We start from the raw sequence: 21,390 nt of genomic DNA, 5'->3' as shown, positions 1-21,390 counted from the left end.
CACTTCAGTATTCAGTGTAACTGTAACTACTTTGCTTTTCACATTGGTTAATGGGCAAGTGGTCATAACATTTCTCTGCTGTCTTAAGACTTGTATTTTAAAAAGTATATTCATCATCTCTGAATTTCTATTGGAAATTGAAAGTCTACACAAAGTGTTTTTGGACCCGATCCAAATATTTAAAAAATTGTGCTTTTGTGTGATTTGGTACTCCGTACAAAATTCTTCCTAATGATCTCAAGTTTCAAAGGATTTAGAAGTTGTTTGACGAGGCACCTTATGAAATGAGGAGTCTAATCCATTTGTTGAGAGTGTTACGGAGAAGACATTAGCGAAAGCTATCTCTTCCTGTAGAAGTAATTGAGGAAATTACCCTTCCCTACATGAGGACAGTGTATGATATACAAGTGAATATACTGACTACGCATTTTCAACAGACTTCATGGACAAGTGGAATTTGCTTTCTCGTGTAACCAAATTGAACAAAAATAAAAAATAAAAATAAAGGGAATGAATTAGTACTCATGCAATTTTATTTAAACCTGTGTTTTTCCCCATGGGAAGTTGGGAGAGTTCTCATCACAAGAAAATGCTTTTCACTAGAAACACTTTGCACAGGGACCCCCACTTGCTGTTTTTTCCCCCCTCTAACCTGACCTTTTTATTTTTATTTTTTAACCCAGATTAAGATTCTTGTGCCTCTATCTCTATGAAAGCTCCCACAACAAAACTGGGAGGAAGCCCTCAGAAAAATAATTAGGTAACTCTTACGCATGTGACTCAAGAATGTCTTAAAGTGTTGAACATCTTTATCATGGCAGCCAAGGAGAATTCGAGGATGATGGGCATTATTCCTCTGGTATTATTTAGGCCTGGAGAACTTATAGTACAAAAATAGAAATTTAATGAAAAACAGGAGATAGAAAAATTGTTTTTGTAGTAACATGAATTTTGAACAATTTCTTATCACTGAGAGAAGCTCATACTGCTTATCAGTCCGATTCAGGAATTTGAGATTTAGATTACTAATTTAATCTTCTGACTGTAAAATTCATATAAAATTTTAGGAGGATTTCAGCTCCCTTAAATTACTTCTGGGCCAAGTTTGATAAATAACAGTTTTAAATGTGAGAAAATAATATAGTATTTCAGTACGTAGTAAAGGTCATCTGCTTCAATGATTATTTACTGTGCTCTCTGGTTCACTTTTGCATTGTAAAAGACAACTGAAAGTATGGCAGACCACTTGGATGTATTTTTCTGAAGGACTGAAGAATATGAAAGTTCAATCTGAATGCAATCATAAAGGAGAAAGAAAACTTTTTATTGAATAAAAATAACAATGATGGGTATTTAGAGCAATTTTAAAATAAATTCCGACTCATGGACGTAGCATCATAATCTTGTCCCAAATCACATTTCAGTATCAACTTCCACAAGCAAAGTATAGGCCTTGTAGTTTTATTACTTGAAAGCTGTGAGTAACTTTCTAAGCATATGAATTTACAATTAAAATGAAGTGGACTATTAAGTCACTTAAAAAAATTGTGTAGTATATGCAAATGATCTGGATAATTAGGATCACTTGTGTCAAAAATGCCTTTGCACTAAATTTCAGCAGAGTATATGGGGTTGGAAAGGCTGGAGCAACAGAACTTTTCCTCACTGAGAACACTTGAGTCTGACTTACAGACTCCCCAGGAGTATTTTAAAAATGGTATTTTCATACTCTGGGTGCAATTTAGACTAAATGTTTTATACATGGTTAATAATGTAACAGGAATTTAATAATTACTTGAAACCACAGCCAAAATTTATTTTACAGAGGATTTAAAACTGCTATTGTTAATGAGTAGGTATTACTATTTTGGCTGAATTGAATTCTGCGATTAGATGTTAAAGGATGGTATCCCTCCTCAAGAAATCTTTTTGTGTAAATACCGTAAAGCCTTTGGGAGACAGCTTGGATTCTACTATACACATTAAAAGAAATAGCTGAGTCAGCAGCTTGCATAGTAAAATTTATGATTATATAATTCCTTTTCACGGTCCAACATTGGAAAACATAAAGCTGTGGGAAGCAAAGAGAACTGTAAGAGAGATGTCTAAAATAGCTAGACATTGTCAAATTCAGAATTCTATTTGTGTAGTCATAATGTAGGCAGGAAAATACTTCTAGCAAGACTTACACTATCATTTGACCTTCACAAATCATACTTTCCAACAGTGGATGGCAGTTTTCTGAGAGTACACTTTTGACCTTGAAGATATAACTTAATGTTTTATGTCTCTTGGCAAACTTAGAATGCCTCTTGTCCCCAAACTGAGTTCATCTAAAATTAATATCATCATATGTTTAAGTTGTTATGGTCTATAATTCTTATTTGAATTATTCAGCATCCAAGGGCAAAGAGAGACACTACAAAACTCTCTTTTTCTTATTGCATAAGTCTCTCAGTTTTCTTAATGCAGGATGTCCCTCATCTGAAGCTGGGACTGAGGAGACAGCTGCATTTTACTGCAGCCTCAAATCTTGCTACAGCTCTCAGGCTTAGCATTCAGCCGAGCTGAAAAGAAATAAACAATGGATCGTGGATCACCACATCAAAAACTAATGATGTATTGTATGGTGACTAACATAACATAATAAAATTTAAAAAAAAGAAAAAGAAAAAGAAAAAAAACCCAAAAAAACAACAAAAAAAGAAATATGCAGGAGCAATATACTGGATGGGAAACTAAAGCTTTAGCAGAGGAGAGTGTCAGAAAGTGAGTTAATCTCTCTTGAACCTTAGCTTGTCTGACTTTCGTTTTCACATTGTTTTTCTTAATGATCACTCTCACAGAATGACCTTACATCCTAAGTTTTACTTCCTCTGTCTCCCCCCTCTCGCTTACATTTAAATAAATTGATGCCCTGCATTCTACTTAGAAGACAGCAACTGTACTACAAAGCCTTGAACAATGGCATCAACCCGCCTGCAGCTGGACATTCGTAAGCCATTCCACTTTAATCATCCTCAATTCTCAACCCTACTGTAATGCAATAGCAGTCAAAAGCTGGAGAGCATGTTCACCAATTAACAGAAAGGAAAAGAAAAAGTCAATGCAGCAGAACTAAAATTCAGAAGCACCAACCAAACATCCGAACTCCAAGTGACTTGAAATTAATTTGACTTTCATAAGAGAACCTGTGTTTTCTTACCTTGGATGTGAATAACTCTGTCATGATCTAGAGTATAGTTGTCTGAATGATGATCAGCCCAGCAGATTGAAATCAGCACCAGAAGAAGTAGACTCTTCATCTTTATAACCCAGGGAGTCTTCTTCACTGTGAGAGCATCACATACAAAGAAGCTTGTGAGATTTGGAACCCTTTGGAGTGTTGCACTGCACTACCTATTACCGCCTTATCATCATAGAATGTGTCTGTAAAAATATTTAACCCAATCTGTTCAGAAGGTTACTGTAGCTGTCTTTGGGAGCTGAAGACTGCAGCTTTGAAAAATTCCAGTTTCCCTTATGTAGCCAGAGTCCAAACAGTGTTTAACTCTATCTCTGCAGAATTGTAAATCTAGAAATTTAAATCAGTATTGTTTTGATATAAAGAGTTATAGTTGGTTACAAAAAGCTATGGCAATGATATAGAAAGACTTTAAAAAATATTTAAATCTCTGAATTTGAAGTATTACTTGACAGAACAACCATTTGATGTATCTATAGGGGAGTGATCCCTGGTCGAATTAGAATCTTCAACCAGGGCAAATAAAGAATACATGCTTGAAAGTTGACATCATCATTCATTTTACATGTAGCTTCCTGAGCAGGTTAGATTTGCTTGTTCTGAATAAAAAAAGAAGACCAAAAAAAAAAAAAAATCCCTGGTGAAGCAAAAGCAACACATTTATTAGAGATTCACTTACCATCTTAAACCTTGCTTGGGTCGATGGTGAAGAGTTGAAAATGAGGGACAAACTAGGTTCGAGTTGTGCATGCTACGACTGCAGTCATCCTGATTGATTTTTCATTCATTTCTACCTGAAATGCTGACGCACCAACTCCGAGCGCCAGGTAGGGTCTCTGCAGAGGGCCGAGGCACGGCCGGCTGCAGGCAACGTCCCTGCCAGCCTCCCGGGGCAATGAGGCGGATGGAGAGCAGAACCGGACAGCAAAGCGCAGCTCTGGTCGTAAGTGAAAGAGGCAGGGCCATCGCTGGGTTGTCCTTTATTGCAAGACCAATTTGAGAAAAGGGGACATGGTCCCCCCCAAACTTTGTCATCTGAAGGACTAAAAAGTGACTCCAAGGGATACAAGCCTCATGACCTTGGCCGTATTTGCCAGGCAAGAATTTCAGGGTTGCTCCTCCGTTTTAATGTGAAAGCTGAGGCAAATATTAACAAGGGCTTTCTTTTTCTGTCGTTACATAGCAGCCCTAACAACACTTGGCTATTTTTAAAACTGAAATTGCACAGTACTGGCTTCTCACACTAATTTGTTTTTTCCAGGAAAGCTTGACTCCCTGGAATACTTATTAAAGAGCTTTGAGTCTGTTCCTGGAGGTCCTTGTAGGCCAGCCTCGACTCCGGAGCGTGATGATAACACGAGTCACGGGTGTCCCCTGTCTCTCCTGGGACAGAGCCACCTCCCTGCATTCTTCCCTCTAAAACTCAGCATCGCTGGGATGCCTACGGCTTCAGTCGTTCGTGTTAGCTTTGTCCCTTTTCTTTCTCTTCCTTATGTCACAGAAAGAAGATGATGGATGAGCAAATTAAGAAACTTACTTTTCTAGGAAGCTCAGAGTGTCACCTTCAAAATTCTACCTGAGTTGCTAATCTTATTTTCTGAAGTTCACTTGCTTGTTCCTCTGAGGGTTTTTGGGAAATAATGATTTTTTTTTGAAGCTACAGATGTTTGTCCATAGAAATATTACTTATAAATATTATCAGTTTTCAGCCCAGAATTGCACTTTGGGTGAATAAACATAATAAAGGTGATCTCCTGGAATTTGGGATATCATTGGGGCAATTATATACACAAACATAAAACAATGAGCAAACCAGCACAAGAGGTATCGGGGGGCTCTCTGCTTGCCACAGGAATCAAAGGAAAGGAAAATGTGGAAGAGAGTGTGAGGAAAGCATACAATTTCAGCAGTTAAAGAAAGGAGAAATTCGAAAAGTGAGGGATCAGAGGAACAGAGGCAGAGAAGTTGCTATATTAATTTTCCCATTTGTGTGGTCATTTACAGTATAATTTACACACACACACACACACACCCACTTTTAGACTTGTGCATCATATCACTACAGTCATCCTGATTTTTATTCACTTTTCCTCAAAATATATTACACACAAATTTATATATCTCCTTTAATTCCATACCATAGTATTAAAAGTTATATCACCAAGGGTTCATCCCATTGAATTAACATACTAACTGTCCAAGGACTCGGTTTTTAATTGCAAACATCCCAAGTGGTGTGGGGGTGATAAATAATAATTCTAACAGCAATTGCTTTTTTTAATAAAGATTTTATTTATTTATTTGACAGAGAGAGACACAGCGACAGAGGGAACACAAGCAGGGGGAGTGGGGGAGGGAGAAGCAGGCTTCCCGCGGAGCAGGGAGCCCGATGCATGGCTTGATCCCAGGACCCTGGGATCATGACCTGAGCCGAAGGCAGACGCTTAACGACTGAGCCACCCAGGTGCCCCTAACAGCAATTCCTTTTAACTGAAAGTCTATTTGCCAAGTGCTATGCTAAGCATGGTACCGACAATGGTTCATGGAATGCTTGAGCTCATGAGACCAAAACTTCCGTATTTCCTGATTCAGACAGTTACCTTGCTGAAGGTCCCATATCTAGTAAGGAGTAAAGTTTGTATTTGCTTTCAAGCCAAAGCAACACCTACTATAAAAAGTTGCACTTACTTTTCTGAAAGTGAAGCTTAATGTGTTGTTTAATTGCCTTGTTTATTTAGGCTCTTTAACTTGAACCTACTATGGTCTTAAATCCTTAACTTGTGTTATATGTGAATATACACTTTTTGCCCCAAGACTTACATGGGAGAAGTTAGATGGTATTTTCTTTAACATGACTGTGCTCTGCCTCATTTCTATTCATTTATAATACCATCGGGTGTCATGAACACTGCCTTGGTGGCTCACATGCGTACACACACACACACACACACCCCATCATCTTCAATTTAAAAAGGATGTTGCACATCTTCAGTGATTTGTGATTAGAAGAGAGGCGCATGTCAGTGAGCGCTTCTGAGTGCCCACCAGGCATTCAGACACTCCTGGTAGGAGAGAGTGGGAGTTATCTTTGCTACCCCAGCAGCGTAACGACTGTCTTACCAAAAGAGGTGAAACTAGACAAACGAACACTAGGGACACGATCTTCAGTGTTTAAGCAAACGGCAGTACAACATGAGGTACCGCACACTGGATGGAGGTCCTTGAGGACAAGGGCTGTGCCCGTTGTCTGAGCTGAGCGCTGGGCCTCAGTGAGGGATGCCTCAGGCATAGCGGGTGGTCTTGCGAGTGAATGAATGGACTCCTGTTTGTTTGCATTTTGTAACAATGTTTTCTCCGGGTATCCAGCTATGTTAGGTAAAAATTTTTCATTTTTGATATGAGTAGAACTTGGGAAATTTGGGGGACTTTTATACAACCTGTTATTACCAGCCTTGAACTAGTGCTCAGTTTAGCTGCAACTCACACATCAATGGTCTCTTTTTACAGCCTCCCAAACCTTGCCGCCCGATGCCACAACCAGTTTCAAGAGTTCACGTGGAAATATCTGTGTTCTTGGTCAAAGACCTATGATAGGACTGTAATATTACAGTTCTGCTTGGGTGATAACTAAACCACTATTCAGAAGCAAGATACTGTGGCCAACATAAAAGTCTAATAGTTTGATAGAAATAAAGATAAACTAATACCAACAGTCTAATACCAAAGTGGCCAATTGCTAGTCCTTAAACTACTGTGTTAAAATTAGTGTTAGTGGGGCGCCTGGGTGGCTCAGTCGTTACACATCTCCCTTCGGCTCAGGTCATGATCCCAGGGTCCTGGGATCGAGCCCCGCATCGGGCTCCCTGCTCAGCGGGAAGCCTGCTTCTCCCTCTCCCACTCCCCCTGCTTGTGTTCCCGCTCTAGCTGTCTCTCTGTGTCAAATAAATAAATAAAAACCTTTAAAAAAATTAGTGTTAGGATGGTAGCTACACTTGTGAACACAAGGTAACGTATAGACTTGTCAAATCACAATATTGTACCCCTTAAACTAATGTAACATTGCCTGTCAACTATACTTCAATTAAAAAAAAATAATAAAATTACTGTATTAGGTAGTGGGGAACTAAGCCAGTCGGAAGGCATGCATGCTGTTTGCTGTGCCACGAGAGCTAGGCCACATATTTCCTGAGCAACTGCTATATGCTAGCCACTGCCCTGGGAACCTCACCCATTTAATCACTATTTCTCAAAACAACCCAATTGAAGAAGGATGTTATTTTTTTTAAAGATTTTATTTATTTATTTATTTATTTGAGAGAGGGGGAGGGAGGGAGGGAGGGAGAGCACAAGCAGGGTGAGGGGCAGAGGGAGAAGCAGACTCCCCACTGAGCAGGGAACCAGACGTGGGACTCAATCCCGGGACCCCGGCATCATGACTTGAGCTGAAGGCAGATGCCCAACTGACTGAGCCACCCAGGCGCCCCAAAGAAGTATGTTATTATACACATTTTGTAATTCCTGCAATAGAGTCAGTGTGGTGGAGTCCCAAGCATGCAGAGCGAGGTCCTGGGGATCTGGGCAGTCTGACCCCAGAACTTGCACTCTCCAGCACCATCCATGGGGTCCTGTGTGCCCTGAGGAACACTTTCAGCTGTCCTAGCTGGTTCTCTCAGATCTCTTACAGTTCACACAAGTCAGAATGCTGTCCCTCATCCCTCTCTCACTGGGTTATAGGAGTAGCACTTATCACAGCCCTCTTTGCACAAGGCATGTTTGAGTGCAAAGTCTCAATGCTTTCCTCACTGTGTGCCCAAGACCCAGGACCTCCGTGTGCCAAGAGAAAGAATGAATGGAAAACTGGACCTGGGAGAAACAGCTATAAGGACTAAAGCAGCCAAGACTGAGGAGAGTTTAACACTATTTCAAGAGTTACCTGTATTATTATATGGAGGATGGTGAGAGTTACTTTTTTCCTCCACTGAGGACATAATGAACTAAACCAGGTTTCAATTTAGCACTTGAAATTTAGTTTAAAAATTATAAGAATCGGGGCGCCTGGGTGGCTCAGTTGGTTGGGCGACTGCCTTCGGCTCGGGTCGTGATCCTGGAGTCCTGGGATCGAGTCCCACATCGGGCTCCCTGCTCGGCGGGGAGTCTGCTTCTCCTTCTGACCCTCCCCACTCTCATGCTCTCTCTATCTCATTCTCTCTCTCAAATAAATAAATCTTTAAAAAAAAAATTATAAGAATCAATGCAAAGGTTGCTAAAGATTGAATAAGAATCTCATTTAACAGAATTACATTGAAATAGACTGAATCTTTTCCTCCTTGGTATCTTTTAAATCTGATCCAGTTATAGGCAGAAGAGGGTTCATGATCAGTGTTTCTTAAAAATTGGTCAGCGGTGCAGTGAAATGAAAAAAAAAATACAAAAGAAAGAAAGAGAAGGGACTGCTAAAGTGCACTTCTTCATTAGGTTACATTAATTCATTTAAAATTGGGGGTTTTTGTGAAGTAACTTTTTTTTTTTTACCTTATTGCTGTTAGAATGGCCTCTATTTCATGGAATTAAAAATTGTAGGCTTCTCAAACTGTATATTTTTTTCATGTTTAACGATTTAAAAAAATGATAACCTTATGCTGGCTCCTCAGGTGTTCTGCTGTTGTTGGTCGGCTTTGGTTTCTGCTTCGACTCTCCAGGTGTGTGCAATCCCAGGTCAGACCTCTGACCCAAAGGATAGCTAAAGAATTCAGACTAATGATGTATTTGAATTGTTCAGTGTGTGGAGGGACAATTGGTTCTTTACCTAAGCCCCAGGATTTATCGCACACAATGGGGTAATGCAGAACTGCTTGGAATATACCCAACGCTCAAGAGAGAAGCCATAACTAAAAAAAAAAAAAATCTCTGTTGAATGATACAACTCCCCTCAGGGAGTGAGTCTATATAAACTTCAAGTGAACATAATTTTTCCCTATTATCTTGCATTGTTCTATGAAAGCACAAGCTACTGAAGAAGCTAAAGAGCGTTTATGATGCCCTGAATTAGATGGCCAGCCCTGGGCCCTTTCTAATCTGGTCGTGCTCAGTCTTTGCTTTCTAGGATCCTCATGACTCTCAGAATAATCTGCATCTTAAAATTTATGGGTTATTTCTTTTTCTGTTCTTCTTCTGTATTTTGAAATCACCTACTTTACCTCCATTTTTCCTCTAAATTTTCCATCATTGTTTTATCTTTTCTTGTTTTTCTTCTCTCCTTCTATTTCTCCATTCATTGCGTACGAATCTCACCCAACCTCTCCATTTTTCTCTCCACTTTTCTCCTCTTCCTATGTTTTATAATATTTATCACATTATTTGATATCTGACACAACTGTATGATTTATCATCTGAACCAGGGCGCGGAGTGAACAGGAGAACTATTTCTAGCTCGATGGAAAGCCAGTAGCATGTCCATTGGAGCTCTCCTAGGCCAGGTGGGGAGATACGGTGTTAAGTGTAAAGGAAGAAAGGGAAAATTTTGTTTCAGTCCTGGCTCTGCTATTTTCTAGTTGTGTCATCCTGACAGAAGTCATCCGGCTGCTTTTGGGTCATGTGTTTTTAGCCATCAATTGGAATAGTCAATGACAAATGTCACTGTCTTATACACGGTAGTTAATTAGTTACTATTGTTATTATGTGATGTTTTTCTTACTGGAGAGTTCAGGCCCTCCATTCTACTCATATCGCATTTTAGGACTGTCCTCAGCAAATAAATTCATGGATTCTAAAGGGATAATATCAGTAATGCTTGTTGAAATAGCAATTCAATTCACTTGCTGCTTTGGGCTGGTTATTCTTTGCCATCTCTCTCTCTCAGAGAATACGGAAGGAGTTAGGGACAAACTCAGCATCCCTTCCTTTAATCAAAGTGCATTTGTTCATTAACCCATCTGAACCTGCTTTAAATAATTCTTGAGATGAGAGTTAGACTTCCCCCAAACCAATTTTATGAAAGGATTCTGCAGTGGTTTTGTTTATAGGTTTTCCAAAACAAATTGAAAAAAGGCATACATGAATAAAAGTACAACTTGTATTTGGTGTTCCATATAGTATTCGATTCTGCAAATTTTTGTTGAATACCTAGGGTGTGGGGGGGAAGCAGTGCGGACACATATTAACAAGTGTAGGGCCTTTTCTTGTTTCCAAGTAACAGTCTGGCATTGCTGGTTGAATAAATGAATAAAGCACATACAGTAGGATTCTGACACTTCTAGGTTGTAAACTATGTAAAACCCTAACCTTAAAGTGATGCTTAAAAGTTGCAAACATTTCACTCAAAATTTATTTGCATGCAATACCTTCAGTTGGAATTGTGTTCTCTATCCCATCTCACACTGAGGTTGGGGATGCATTTATAGGTATAATAAAGATAGTATTATATACTTATTTTACATCTTATTTGACTCATTTTTCTACTATGAAAACAGTAAGCAGAGTACAGTAGGCCTCTCCAATTTTGTGGTGTGGCCTTTTCAGCCAGGAATCTCTTAAAATGGGTTAATACCACTGGACAGGTAGTTTCAAAATTCACTCCTATGACAGGAAGGAGAGAATATAAGTTGTAACTCTAGTAAAAGAGGACTTTCTTGTCATTGTGTGCTCTTAGTGACCTTTGCGTGTAGCCACATCATACAGGTGGGATGGCAAATGTACTCAGACACACCAACTCATTCTGACATTACATACTTAAAAACGTCTGTTTCCCTGTGCATTTACATGGGCAGTCAGCAAGACTCTCCTCTCTGGTGGCTCAGAGGTTATCACAGACTTGCTCTCAATATATTCCAATATTCTAATTCTAACTCTAGTGGATAATTCACAATATGTTGGAGAAAGAACTGGTACATCAGGTGGACAAGAAGACCTATGGTTTCCAAGTTCTCGAGGGTAGTAGAAATGACTCCAGCAGTTTTGGCATGTTGTGGCCAGCTCTGTCTAGATATCATCCGTGGGCTTCTCACCATCTACTCAAAAGCTTTTCAGTTACATGAGATTTCTAAGTTTTCAGGGTTGGGCGGGAACATGTCTTCTATAATTAATAGTATTTTCTTAACCAGATAGTTGTCAGTAGAGGAAGTCAATAAATACATTGTTAATGTATTAACAATAAATGCATTTTGATGATGACAGTAATATTAAAAGAAAATCAACCTCTTCCCTTCTATTTATCTTTGGAGAATGCAGCCTACATTTGGTGCCCTGAAAACCATAATTTTACCATAGAACATTAAAAATTAGACTGTAATCGATACGAATCTTATATTGCTATGCTCTTATAAGTGTATGCTTCATGGAATACAGAAGAAAATATTCATTTTCTATCATTACACATAAAGAAAATGGTAAAAAAAATCAAACCACGTCATGAAAAATTCTTAAAAGATAACTAAATCTGTCAGGATAGAAATTAATATTGCTACCCCTTCTCAGGCTATCTCAGAGTTTCTTTATATTTTAATGTGCTCAATGCCGACACAGCGTGTTGGCATTATAACAATGACTGGATTATGGGACTAATAATTACTTCTATGTAGTAGAAGTAATTTTGACTAAAATAAAAGTTTCACTAAAATTTTCTTCATTTCTTCTGGCCAAGAGTAATTTCCTCCAAAACCAACAATAAAGCATACACATATGTTAGCGTCATTCTGGGGGGAAAAAAAAGTTTTCTCTAAAAGTGAATAAGCGTACTCTAAAGACTATTCTTGCTAGGCATACTTGTGTAAGAAAGACCTTATTTTATAATTTATTCTTTGATTCCATGATCAAAAATCTCAGTAGTGTCAACAACAAGGCATTATATTGAGTAATATAAAATTAAACTTCAAAATTTTTTTTCTTAATGTAAAAAATCAAATGACTTATTGTCATTATCAGTAATAATAAATGATTTCTGAACACTGAACAAGGAATTTGGCACTACATTAAGAACTCCGCAAAGGTAGACATATTTCCTAGTGAATTGCAATTCAAATAGAACTTAAGCACAGGCATTTAAAAGAGATTGAAAGGCCCCCTTTAACCAAAAATGTAGAGTGAACAGGTTTTTCTGAAACACTCTAATAGAATGAATATATATATATATATATATAAAAGAATATTAAGAGCTTAGATTGTTAACTCATTGTTTCCCTTACAAATAACAAATCCAAAAACAGACTATAGCAAATAAAATAAAACAACTTCCATTTTTTTATTACTCATTGGCATCATTTTAAAACCATGGAAAATAGCTCTCTTCTTTATATTTTAATGTGCAAATATCAATAAAATTGACAAGTGAGAGGACTGCTTTTAAATGTGGGTCATGTAAAAATGAATTTAGAATCGAGCTCACATGCCTCCAACTAAATGAATGGAAACCTCTACAGGCCCTTATAATTTGAAACAAAAGTTTTTAAGTAAAATATTTAGAAGTAGGGTTTATATGAGTAGAAAACTGATCATAACATCACTTTTAATTAACCTGTTTTTGAAAGTATTTCTAATTGAGCCAGCAAAACAGTATTTTTAAGACTGTTTCACTCACATGGGCGCCCGGGTGGCTCAGTCGTTAAGCGTCTGCCTTTGGCTCAGGTCATGATCCCAGAGTCCTGGGATGGAGTCCCACATTGGGCTCCCTGCTCAGGGGGAAGCCTGCTTCTCCCTCCCCCACTCCCCCTGCTTGTGTTCCTGCTCTCGCTGTCTCTGTCTCTGTCAAATAAATAAATAAAATCTTTAAGACTGTTTCACTCACAATTTTAGCATTTCTTAAAAAGTTCCAAATTCCAACAGCTCTCAGGTAAACCTTATATGAATACTGGATCTAAAAATACAACTGCAAACCATCTACAAGATAGCTTTGTGGCATCACAGATGCAACAGTAACAAGCTTTCTACATAACACAAAATCCAACTCTCAACTCACCACTGAACCCCCCATGTAATTCTAAACTAGTTGACAAAAAATAAGAATCAGGTAACTCACATATATTTTATACGGTGATCAGACTCTGAGAAGGTGTAGAAAGATTTTAAATATATATCAATTCTGATTTTTTTACAAAATACAAGGAAGAGTTTTATGATCGATGATTTACTGAGGTATCTGATTGTACTAAGTCAGGATAAAAACAAAACAAAATCCATTAATGTTCAGTAGCAGCAGAAACTTCTGTCTCCTCTGGGCTTGATGCAATCTCCACCTCTTTTGGCTGCCACTTTTAAGGTCTCTTCCAAGACCCTGAAGCAAGTTTACTATTGGTTCACATCCTACGTCAAAGCATGATCCTCATCAGAATTCAGTTCATTGGCTTAAGAGTAACAAAGCCTGTTCCAGTCCAAAAGGCTGTGTCTACACAGCACAAAGAGGGAGAATACAATACTCTCCAATTAAATTGGCAAATATCAACAGCTAAGCTCATTAAATTAAGTTTCCAAATTGGTTTTATGAAGTGAGATACAGCCCAAGAATTCACACTGGTAGGTTTTTAAGAGACAGTGATCTTTGAAAGTGTTTTAGAAGCTTTTAAAACTAAATAATCCTCATTTACATCTTTAGCTGAGGCATTTGTTCATTCTGAAAACAACCAATACCATTTAACCAACCTTCTTTATAGGCACAGAAGCACTGATTTACTTAGTTACTTAGAACTGACTACTCTAGATCCAAAGATATCTACATAATTTATAACTTTCTTTCATAAATAACAATGCCATTTAATACTTTTGAGATACATAAATATTAGGCTCATCTTTGACTCAGAACCAAATAACCATCTACGAGTACAAAACGTAAAAATATGGACAGTATTCTCCCAAGAAGTAGGGAAAGTATGTACACCTAAATCTCAAAGGTTTTTCAATCCGTGAATACCATAAAATTACCACCCCCACCCTTCCCACAGACCCTTCCTTTCAAGCTGGCTCCAAATTCCCACCACTAGAGTTACCAACACTAAGTCGCCAAGGTCTTTTCCATTTCAAATGTGACCATGGCTTTGTAAATTTTCAAGGAGAGTCTCAAGTCCATGCTAGTGAGAACAGTGAGAGGAAACATTGTACCTGGTTGGGTTCTGTCAAAATTCAGAGGAAAGGAACAACCGTAAAAACCACCTTTTTTCTCTTCCATAATTTTCACAGAAGGCAATGATCATTCCATGAACATAAATGACCCAAGTTCTCATCACTGCTGAGCAAAGGACAGTTGAGGATTATTTGTGTAGTAATGACCTTTGAATATTCTCTTTCACCTTGTGAACTTTAGCAGCTATGCAGCTGTTTTTATACCTAGGTGATGAAATGTAATCCTGAGAGTATAGTACCTAGAAAGCAAGAGACATGGTAGCATTGCACAACTCTTCACAAAAGAAACCGTTATCCCAAAACAGCACATACGCACCTCACACACACAGTTCTCAGACATTGCATTCAGACGTTGGTAATAACTTCACACCTGAAAATAATTTTTAATGCATACCGTACAACAGATACTGAGAGAACCACTAAAGATACGAACGTCATGGGAAATAAAATGTCAATGGCTGATTCAGAGATTGGCTTCTAAAAACGCATGCATGCTTTTGTAAGCAATTGTTTGAAGGGCAAAAGCCCCTACTGCTGAGAAGCCCTCAGAAGAGGAAAGAAGGAGAGAGCAAAGCAGGGGAGGAGCAAGAGGGGAATGGGGAATTGGGGAGAGGGGTGAGAGAGAGAGAAGAAGAGGAGGTAGGAGAGGGAGAGGAGGAGTTGGGAGGAGGGAGAAGGGGAGGAGAAGGGAGAAGAAAAACACAGCAGCTGGGAAGAGGAGAAGGAGCAGTGTTCCTTTGTGCTAATGGACACCTGAAAAAAGCGGCCAGCAGCAACAGTCCCTGGAAATGGGAGAAATGACCTGAAGGACAGAAATCACAACAAAGAAAAACCCGCCAGATAGGCTAAGTGAACAATCTGAGCAGATTTCGGGAGCGAAAACCCAGCCTCATATAGCTTAAGGGCCCCTGAATTAAGTCCTGTGCCATATTTAGCCACAATTCAAGTACTTAACCACGGAGCACCAATTTATTCAAGTAGAGATAAGGCTTCAGATCCCAAAGTGGTCACCCTTCAGGGTGGCTGCGAAGGAGTAGAACAGAGCGGAATGCTAAGTGCATGGAGGCATACTCAGGACACTACTGGAGAAAGAGGAGGGGTTCCCCAGTATGCAATGGGGATGGTCCCCTCCGAGGTTGTGCAATGCAACAGGCTTGGCAGGCCCCTCACCCAGGCTGGGGGGGGCGGTGTGGGGGCAGGAATGGTTTTACAAAGGAGATGATGGCTCAGCAGGATCTGCAAGACAAGGAGATCGAGAAGAGGGCGACAGGTATTGCTGTCTATCAGGCCTTGGGCTGTTGGATGGCTGCGCACAGCTCCGCGGACTGCAGAGGAGGAGACTCAGAGTGATGACCTGGAGAAGCTGGGGCCAGGATGGACGGGCAGCCAGGGCAGGGACAAGAAGGCCTTGCATGTCACGCCTATTTGCATTGTTCCTGATGCTAGCAGGTAATCTAAACAAAGCTTCACCACCACCACAAGTTATTTACCTTATCTTTACATATCTCAAAATAATACCCTAAAAATGTAACTGTTAGAACCCATTACAAAGAAGGATGGTCTTAATCGTGTCATGTATACTCTATTTAGTAAGGAAGATTGTCAATGTTTTACAAAAATAAAATGTAAAAATTTCAAAATATATCAGGCTAACTTTTAGTTTTGGATTTTCACTTACTCTTCAGGAATGCCAGATTAACAGAGATATTGCTGTAAGTTCAGCATCAGTGTAATCACAGAACACACCAAAATTTTAGTACATTTCCATATCGGGCTCTATCAAAAGATGGTCAACTAGTTTAAAGTAGTTCTAGGAATATTGTATGGGATTCAAGAGCAGAATCCAACCCGTTGCATGGGTGCATATGGAATGCAAGCTCCAAAACGGTAGAAACTATGTACCACGATACCGTCTGGGACCCACTAGGAGCTCAGAGGCTTTGGTTTTGTACCATGCACTGCAGAGTGAACGGTAACCCCTGGTATTGTATAGTACGCAACCTGCACAACCCTATACTGTAGCCCCCTAGATATTAGACATACCACACACATACACACACAACTTACCTCTTGAACAAATCATCACATTTCACACAAGTGAAGGAAACAATCATATAATTTCCAAATGATTAATGAAGCACCTAAAAGTGATTCCATGCTAAAAAAGTTTATACCCAACTGAGGACAAAAACCATCTTTTGTGAGTTTATGATATTTTATAAAGGTACTCCTAGCATCTAGTGAGTTTTCAGTGAGTGTACAATGAAGGAATAAAGGAGACTGACATCTCTGCGGTTCTAAGCACAGCTGATGCAAGGGCGAGCCAGAATGAACTAAATTGCTATGATCCTTTCCAGCCTGCCCCAACCTCAGCCTGCCATGGGCAAATCTTGCACGTTTGCCGCTCATCTGAAAAGCATGATCTCCTCTAACATAAAAAGACCACTTTGGGCCAAGGGCATACATCTGCCCATACCTTCCTGCCAGAATGTATGTCCACACATGTTTCTGCAGGCCATTTGTGGGAGAACATAAAGCATACAGGGACTAAGGCACTGCCTCAAGCTCTCGTTGCTAACTGCCCGCCTCCTCTACCTCCACAGCCGATTCCCAGCCCATCTTATCGAGAGAATATTCTCACGCTGTTGGAGAAGAAGCAGAGCATAAGCCACTGAAGGCTTCATGGGAGTGGGTTGATACTTCATCAGTATTTACCATTTTATTCCTTCGCCTTGGTACTCTGGAGAGAGTTGGAAGTTGTACCGTCGCCGATGTAAAATGTAGTCCAACGGGGCGGGGGGAGAGAACAAGACTTGAGACCAAATTACCTATCTCATTTCCTCCTATCTGCTAATTTAAAACTTACTTAAGGATTGTGCCCTTTGATCCACTCCTTGCATGATTTTCCGACCTTGTCTTAAAAAGGAAAAGGCATGGCGGACCCCACAAAGACACAGCTGCTACTTGTGGTGGAAAGGTAGAAGAGGGAACAAGACAAGTCGGTCTAATATAATCACCTCAGTGAGGCTTTCTGAACTCTGCTTGTCTCTTCCTACACAGCTTCTGGAAACCTCCCTTGGCTTGTATAAGAGGCAAAGACAGTGAAATCCCCAGACTTGAATTCTTACCTGAGTTGGTAAGATCAAGAGCAGCGATGAAATGAAAAGGCTCAATATCGCTGGATTTCAGGTGGAAATTTCTAGCAATGAATTCTGAGGCAACCGTGTCACCTCTTCATTCTGCTAATGCTGACTGAAAATGGGATAGAGCAAATCCGATGCCAACACAGACACGTGCCCCATCCCCCACCCCACCCGGGGCCAGTTTAGAGACTCGGCAAGTGAACTTAGGAAAGCCTTTGAATCTGTGTTGCTGGGGCCAAAGTGTTGGAGAAGAGAGTAAAGCAGGTGGGGTGCAAAGTGACACAAAACAAAAAGAAGGTCATTTAAATTTCAGGAAGTTCAAAGCAAGATAGGGCTTATTTTCTCTACATCTGGAAGGGTGTGTTGTGTTTTTTTTTTTTCATTCCTGAATTTCAAGGGAAGAATTTCATTCTGTGAAAATGCCATTGGGGGGGAAAAAGTTAATAGCTTAAGTTGGCTGTTTGTAAGTTAAGGTAGTTAAGGTGAAAGGTATTTTAAAATATATACATTGTAAAATATATACAAAAGAGGAAATGTACTTAAAAATAATGAAAGGCCTACAACATAACTGGTATAGAAAGGGCAACTGGTTATTAAAAAGAATTAAAAAAAAAAAACACAGGAAAAGAGGAAAAGACAATGATCTCATTGAATCATTAACCTCAATGATCTTGTCAAGTCAACATCAATTTTTAAAAATTGTAAAGTTGGCAAATATTCTCTCAGTATGTAGTGAATGGCCTGAGGAACCATCTGCTGTTTCTCCCAGTGAGAGGAATAGCATGGCCCTCAGTTAAGGAACCCTTGACCATAATTTGCATTTTTAGTGATAGTTTAGGCAGGTCTTTGCAAAATAACCCATTCAGCAAAAGCATAAATTTCTGTTTAGTCATCTGCATAGACAGAATAAATATCTTCTTACTGGCATCATATTCAAAGCATTTATTCAACAATATTTCAGAGACAAGTATGTAAAATACAATCCATATCTCCAAATATCTCTCACCATTATGGAATCCAAACCAGGAATGACTTCTTTAAAGCCCATTGGATTGCATTTGGTGTCATACTAATGTGATTAGATTATCATTTTCCTCAACTAGAATGCAACTGCCTTGCCCAGAGTGTGTATCAGTCCTCGAATCTCCAGCATGCAGGCTGGAAGAATGCCCACATACTGTTTTGCAATTTATTTGTCAATTTAATGTTTTAGAACATCCTATTATTTAATCTGGATAATGTAATAAAAAAGAAAGTATCAGGAGAATTGATTAACTTTTTGTTTGTGTTCTTTGGTGTTCCAATATCTAAATTATGGAAATGCATTTATAAGAACATTTCCAGTTACTGCTCTTCAACTGACACATCAGAAGGCTGGTTTTACCCCCTTGGTTTTCATTAGGATACAAATACTGGAGAGACAGGAATTTCTAAATCACAAAATAGGCCAAATGGGATGAAAAAAAATTTGCTCTCCTATCCGTCTATTCCTTCTTTGTTTCCATTCTTTCTTCTTTCTCTCTTTAAAACATCCTGATGTCTGGCACATTTTAGCTACTCATGGATCTACACTTCCAGGCTCTCTCTTCAGACCTGCTTTCCTGACCCAAGTGATAGCTCCTTTCTGACCCCCTCTGCCCTTGAATCCAGCATTTAATCTTTAGTCTTCTGTTGGTCTCTTGCTTCTCTAACAATGCCTTTGATTTTTATCTTCCATAGTGAACATTTTAGGCAATGAGAGAACTATTTCGCTCAAGAAGTCATCCCAGTGAACACTCAATCACACTGTCCGCCTTGGCTGCCTATTCTGAGGCACAGGCTGTGGTTATCTCTCTGTAGCAGGGTAGTTCCTGCCATTCTTGATTTGGTTTTCTTCACAAGTTAAACTTTTCAGTATCCACAATGGCTCTGGCATGAAATCACTGGCATAATCTCCCCTGTAGGAAGCCTTCATTCTCAATTGTAAAATGAAGTTGCTTCAAAATACTACCATAATTGGCAAATCAAATTCTCTCCAATAATTAAATGCACATGAAAAGCAAGTGGTCGTTGACCTCTTTTGTGGGCACCCACGGTTGTGGATAATTTCCTGGGATAGTATATGCCAAATGCAGGCAGCTTTGTGTCTTTTTTTTTTTTTAACTTTGGATAATGGGTATTTGAGGAAAGCTTATTTAAATAGGAGGCATTAATATAGACTGGGGAGACAATAGCAGTGGAAAATGATGCATTCCAGGCAATGGTGGAGAGAGGCAGAAAACTTCTATCACTTTCTGCTTATATACAGTGAGAAATAGTTACTAATAATTCCACTATAAAGCCATAAACCAAGAAAACTAAGCTGAAGGCCATGGCAATATTCGTTTGCCAACCAAGGCCCATTTGGCCAATAGCTGATGAACTTAGCACCACGGGGAAACTTATTCAGGCTGATGTACAATTCTTAGTACAGACATTGCATTAGTACAGCCCAAAATGCCATTTCGAATGAGCTTGCCTGGAGGATTTGCAAAGTCTACAATGGGTGCATGGTCTACTTTATTTGAATTTGCTCAGTCCATTAGCCAATCATCCCAACTATTAGGGAAGATTTTCTTTTTTCATGACAAAATTAATTTGATCATTCTTCCTGTTTGGGGCGGTTGGTGGGGAGGGTTGGAGTCACTGGATTTAGCCAAGGCCCAAACTGAACATTCTGAGCCTAAACGGTGACTGTTTTCACCGTCCAAATCTTAGGTAGACACCTAAGTAGTGTAGTAATGAAAACCACAGTTACGGGTATTTGAGGAGTGAAGATTACGAAGAATGTCAGCCTGTCCTATGTTTCTCTGGAGGGGATAGCTGCCTAAATGGTTATTTTTCTGGGCAATAAATGGCCTTGCAGCTGAAATATAATTGTTTTTCACTGACCAGCCAAGAAGTGTAAAAAAGGAAAAAGGAGTCTTTGGAAGAATGGGGTACTGACAAAAACAACTTCAACAACTTTAGCAATTTTGCCTAGGGCAGGCTGTAAGTGGCAGGGGTTGAGGGTGGGTAATATCTGTAGAACACACAGGGCTGATTTCAGTCTTGAAACTGGACTCAAATATGCAGACTAAGGCCAAGTCATGGACAATTTTCTCAGAAATGGAGGGAGTTCTTTATTTATTACATATCCTTAGATATTTTAATTTATCATACATTGACTTTCATATAGAATGCAGTATGTTTGTAGGCATCTATTTACATATAAAAATAAGTAAACTAAGTCATGTGGGAAACAAAGACAAAAGAAAAATTAAATTTCCTTACTACCTACAACCCACTGACAAGTCCTTGAAACAGGCAGTGTGACTTTCCTCTAGGATACTTTGCTAAGGGCAAAGAGCCCTTAATACTTTGTTAAGGGCAAAAAGCAACCTTAGCTTGACCCCCAGGATCCTGTAAGCTTACTTTAACATATAAAAATTCCTTTGGAAACTTCCTGTATCTCTACTTCCCAAGACACATATTGGCAAACATCCCCCAAGCATATGGCCCACAAAAATACATCCGAAGGGTTTCATGACTGATAGATTTATTAGACAGTAATAAATGACATTTTACTAACAATAGTTGGCCCCCTCAAGGTCCTGGAAACCTTGCTTCCAAAATTCCTTAGAAATTTACTCTATCCCTAATCCCCTCCCAACTTGAAAGTATATAATCAGCCATTCCACATGACTCCAGTGTAGCTATTTCTCCCCATGGGTCCTGTCCCTGTGCTTTAATAAAACCACCTTTTTCCACCAAAGACGTCTCAAGAATTCTTTCTTAGCCATGGGCTCTGAACACCAACTTCTTTCCTACATCATTTGGCAACCACAAAGGGAGACACACAGTCTTCTCATCCAGACTATGAGTCTTGGTGCAAACTTG

The 21,390-nt window shown here is 39.3% G+C and overlaps 1 protein-coding gene across 2 annotated transcripts in view; it reads right to left on the bottom strand.

Annotated features, from left to right (window-relative positions):
• The window catches only part of HAPLN1 (hyaluronan and proteoglycan link protein 1), a 74,315-nt gene that overhangs the window by 28,369 nt on the left and 24,556 nt on the right, over positions 1–21,390 (bottom strand). The window contains exons 1-2 of one of the 2 annotated variants that reach the window (XM_031029025.2): positions 3,924–4,245; positions 3,206–3,331 (exon numbers count right to left, since the gene is read on the bottom strand). In XM_031029025.2, the coding sequence (XP_030884885.1) occupies positions 3,206–3,305 (100 nt within the window). In that variant the 5' untranslated portion in view covers positions 3,306–3,331; positions 3,924–4,245. Of the gene's footprint in view, positions 1–3,205; positions 3,332–3,923; positions 4,246–21,390 lie in introns of those variants that run through there. The other variant, XM_006734137.3, reaches the window with a different exon arrangement.

Source organism: Leptonychotes weddellii, chromosome 7 (assembly GCF_054177405.1).
Source record: "Leptonychotes weddellii isolate Sample4059 chromosome 7, ASM5417740v2, whole genome shotgun sequence".
Lineage (NCBI taxonomy): Eukaryota > Metazoa > Chordata > Mammalia > Carnivora > Phocidae > Leptonychotes > Leptonychotes weddellii.
This window is presented reverse-complemented; position numbering and strand designations above follow the sequence as displayed.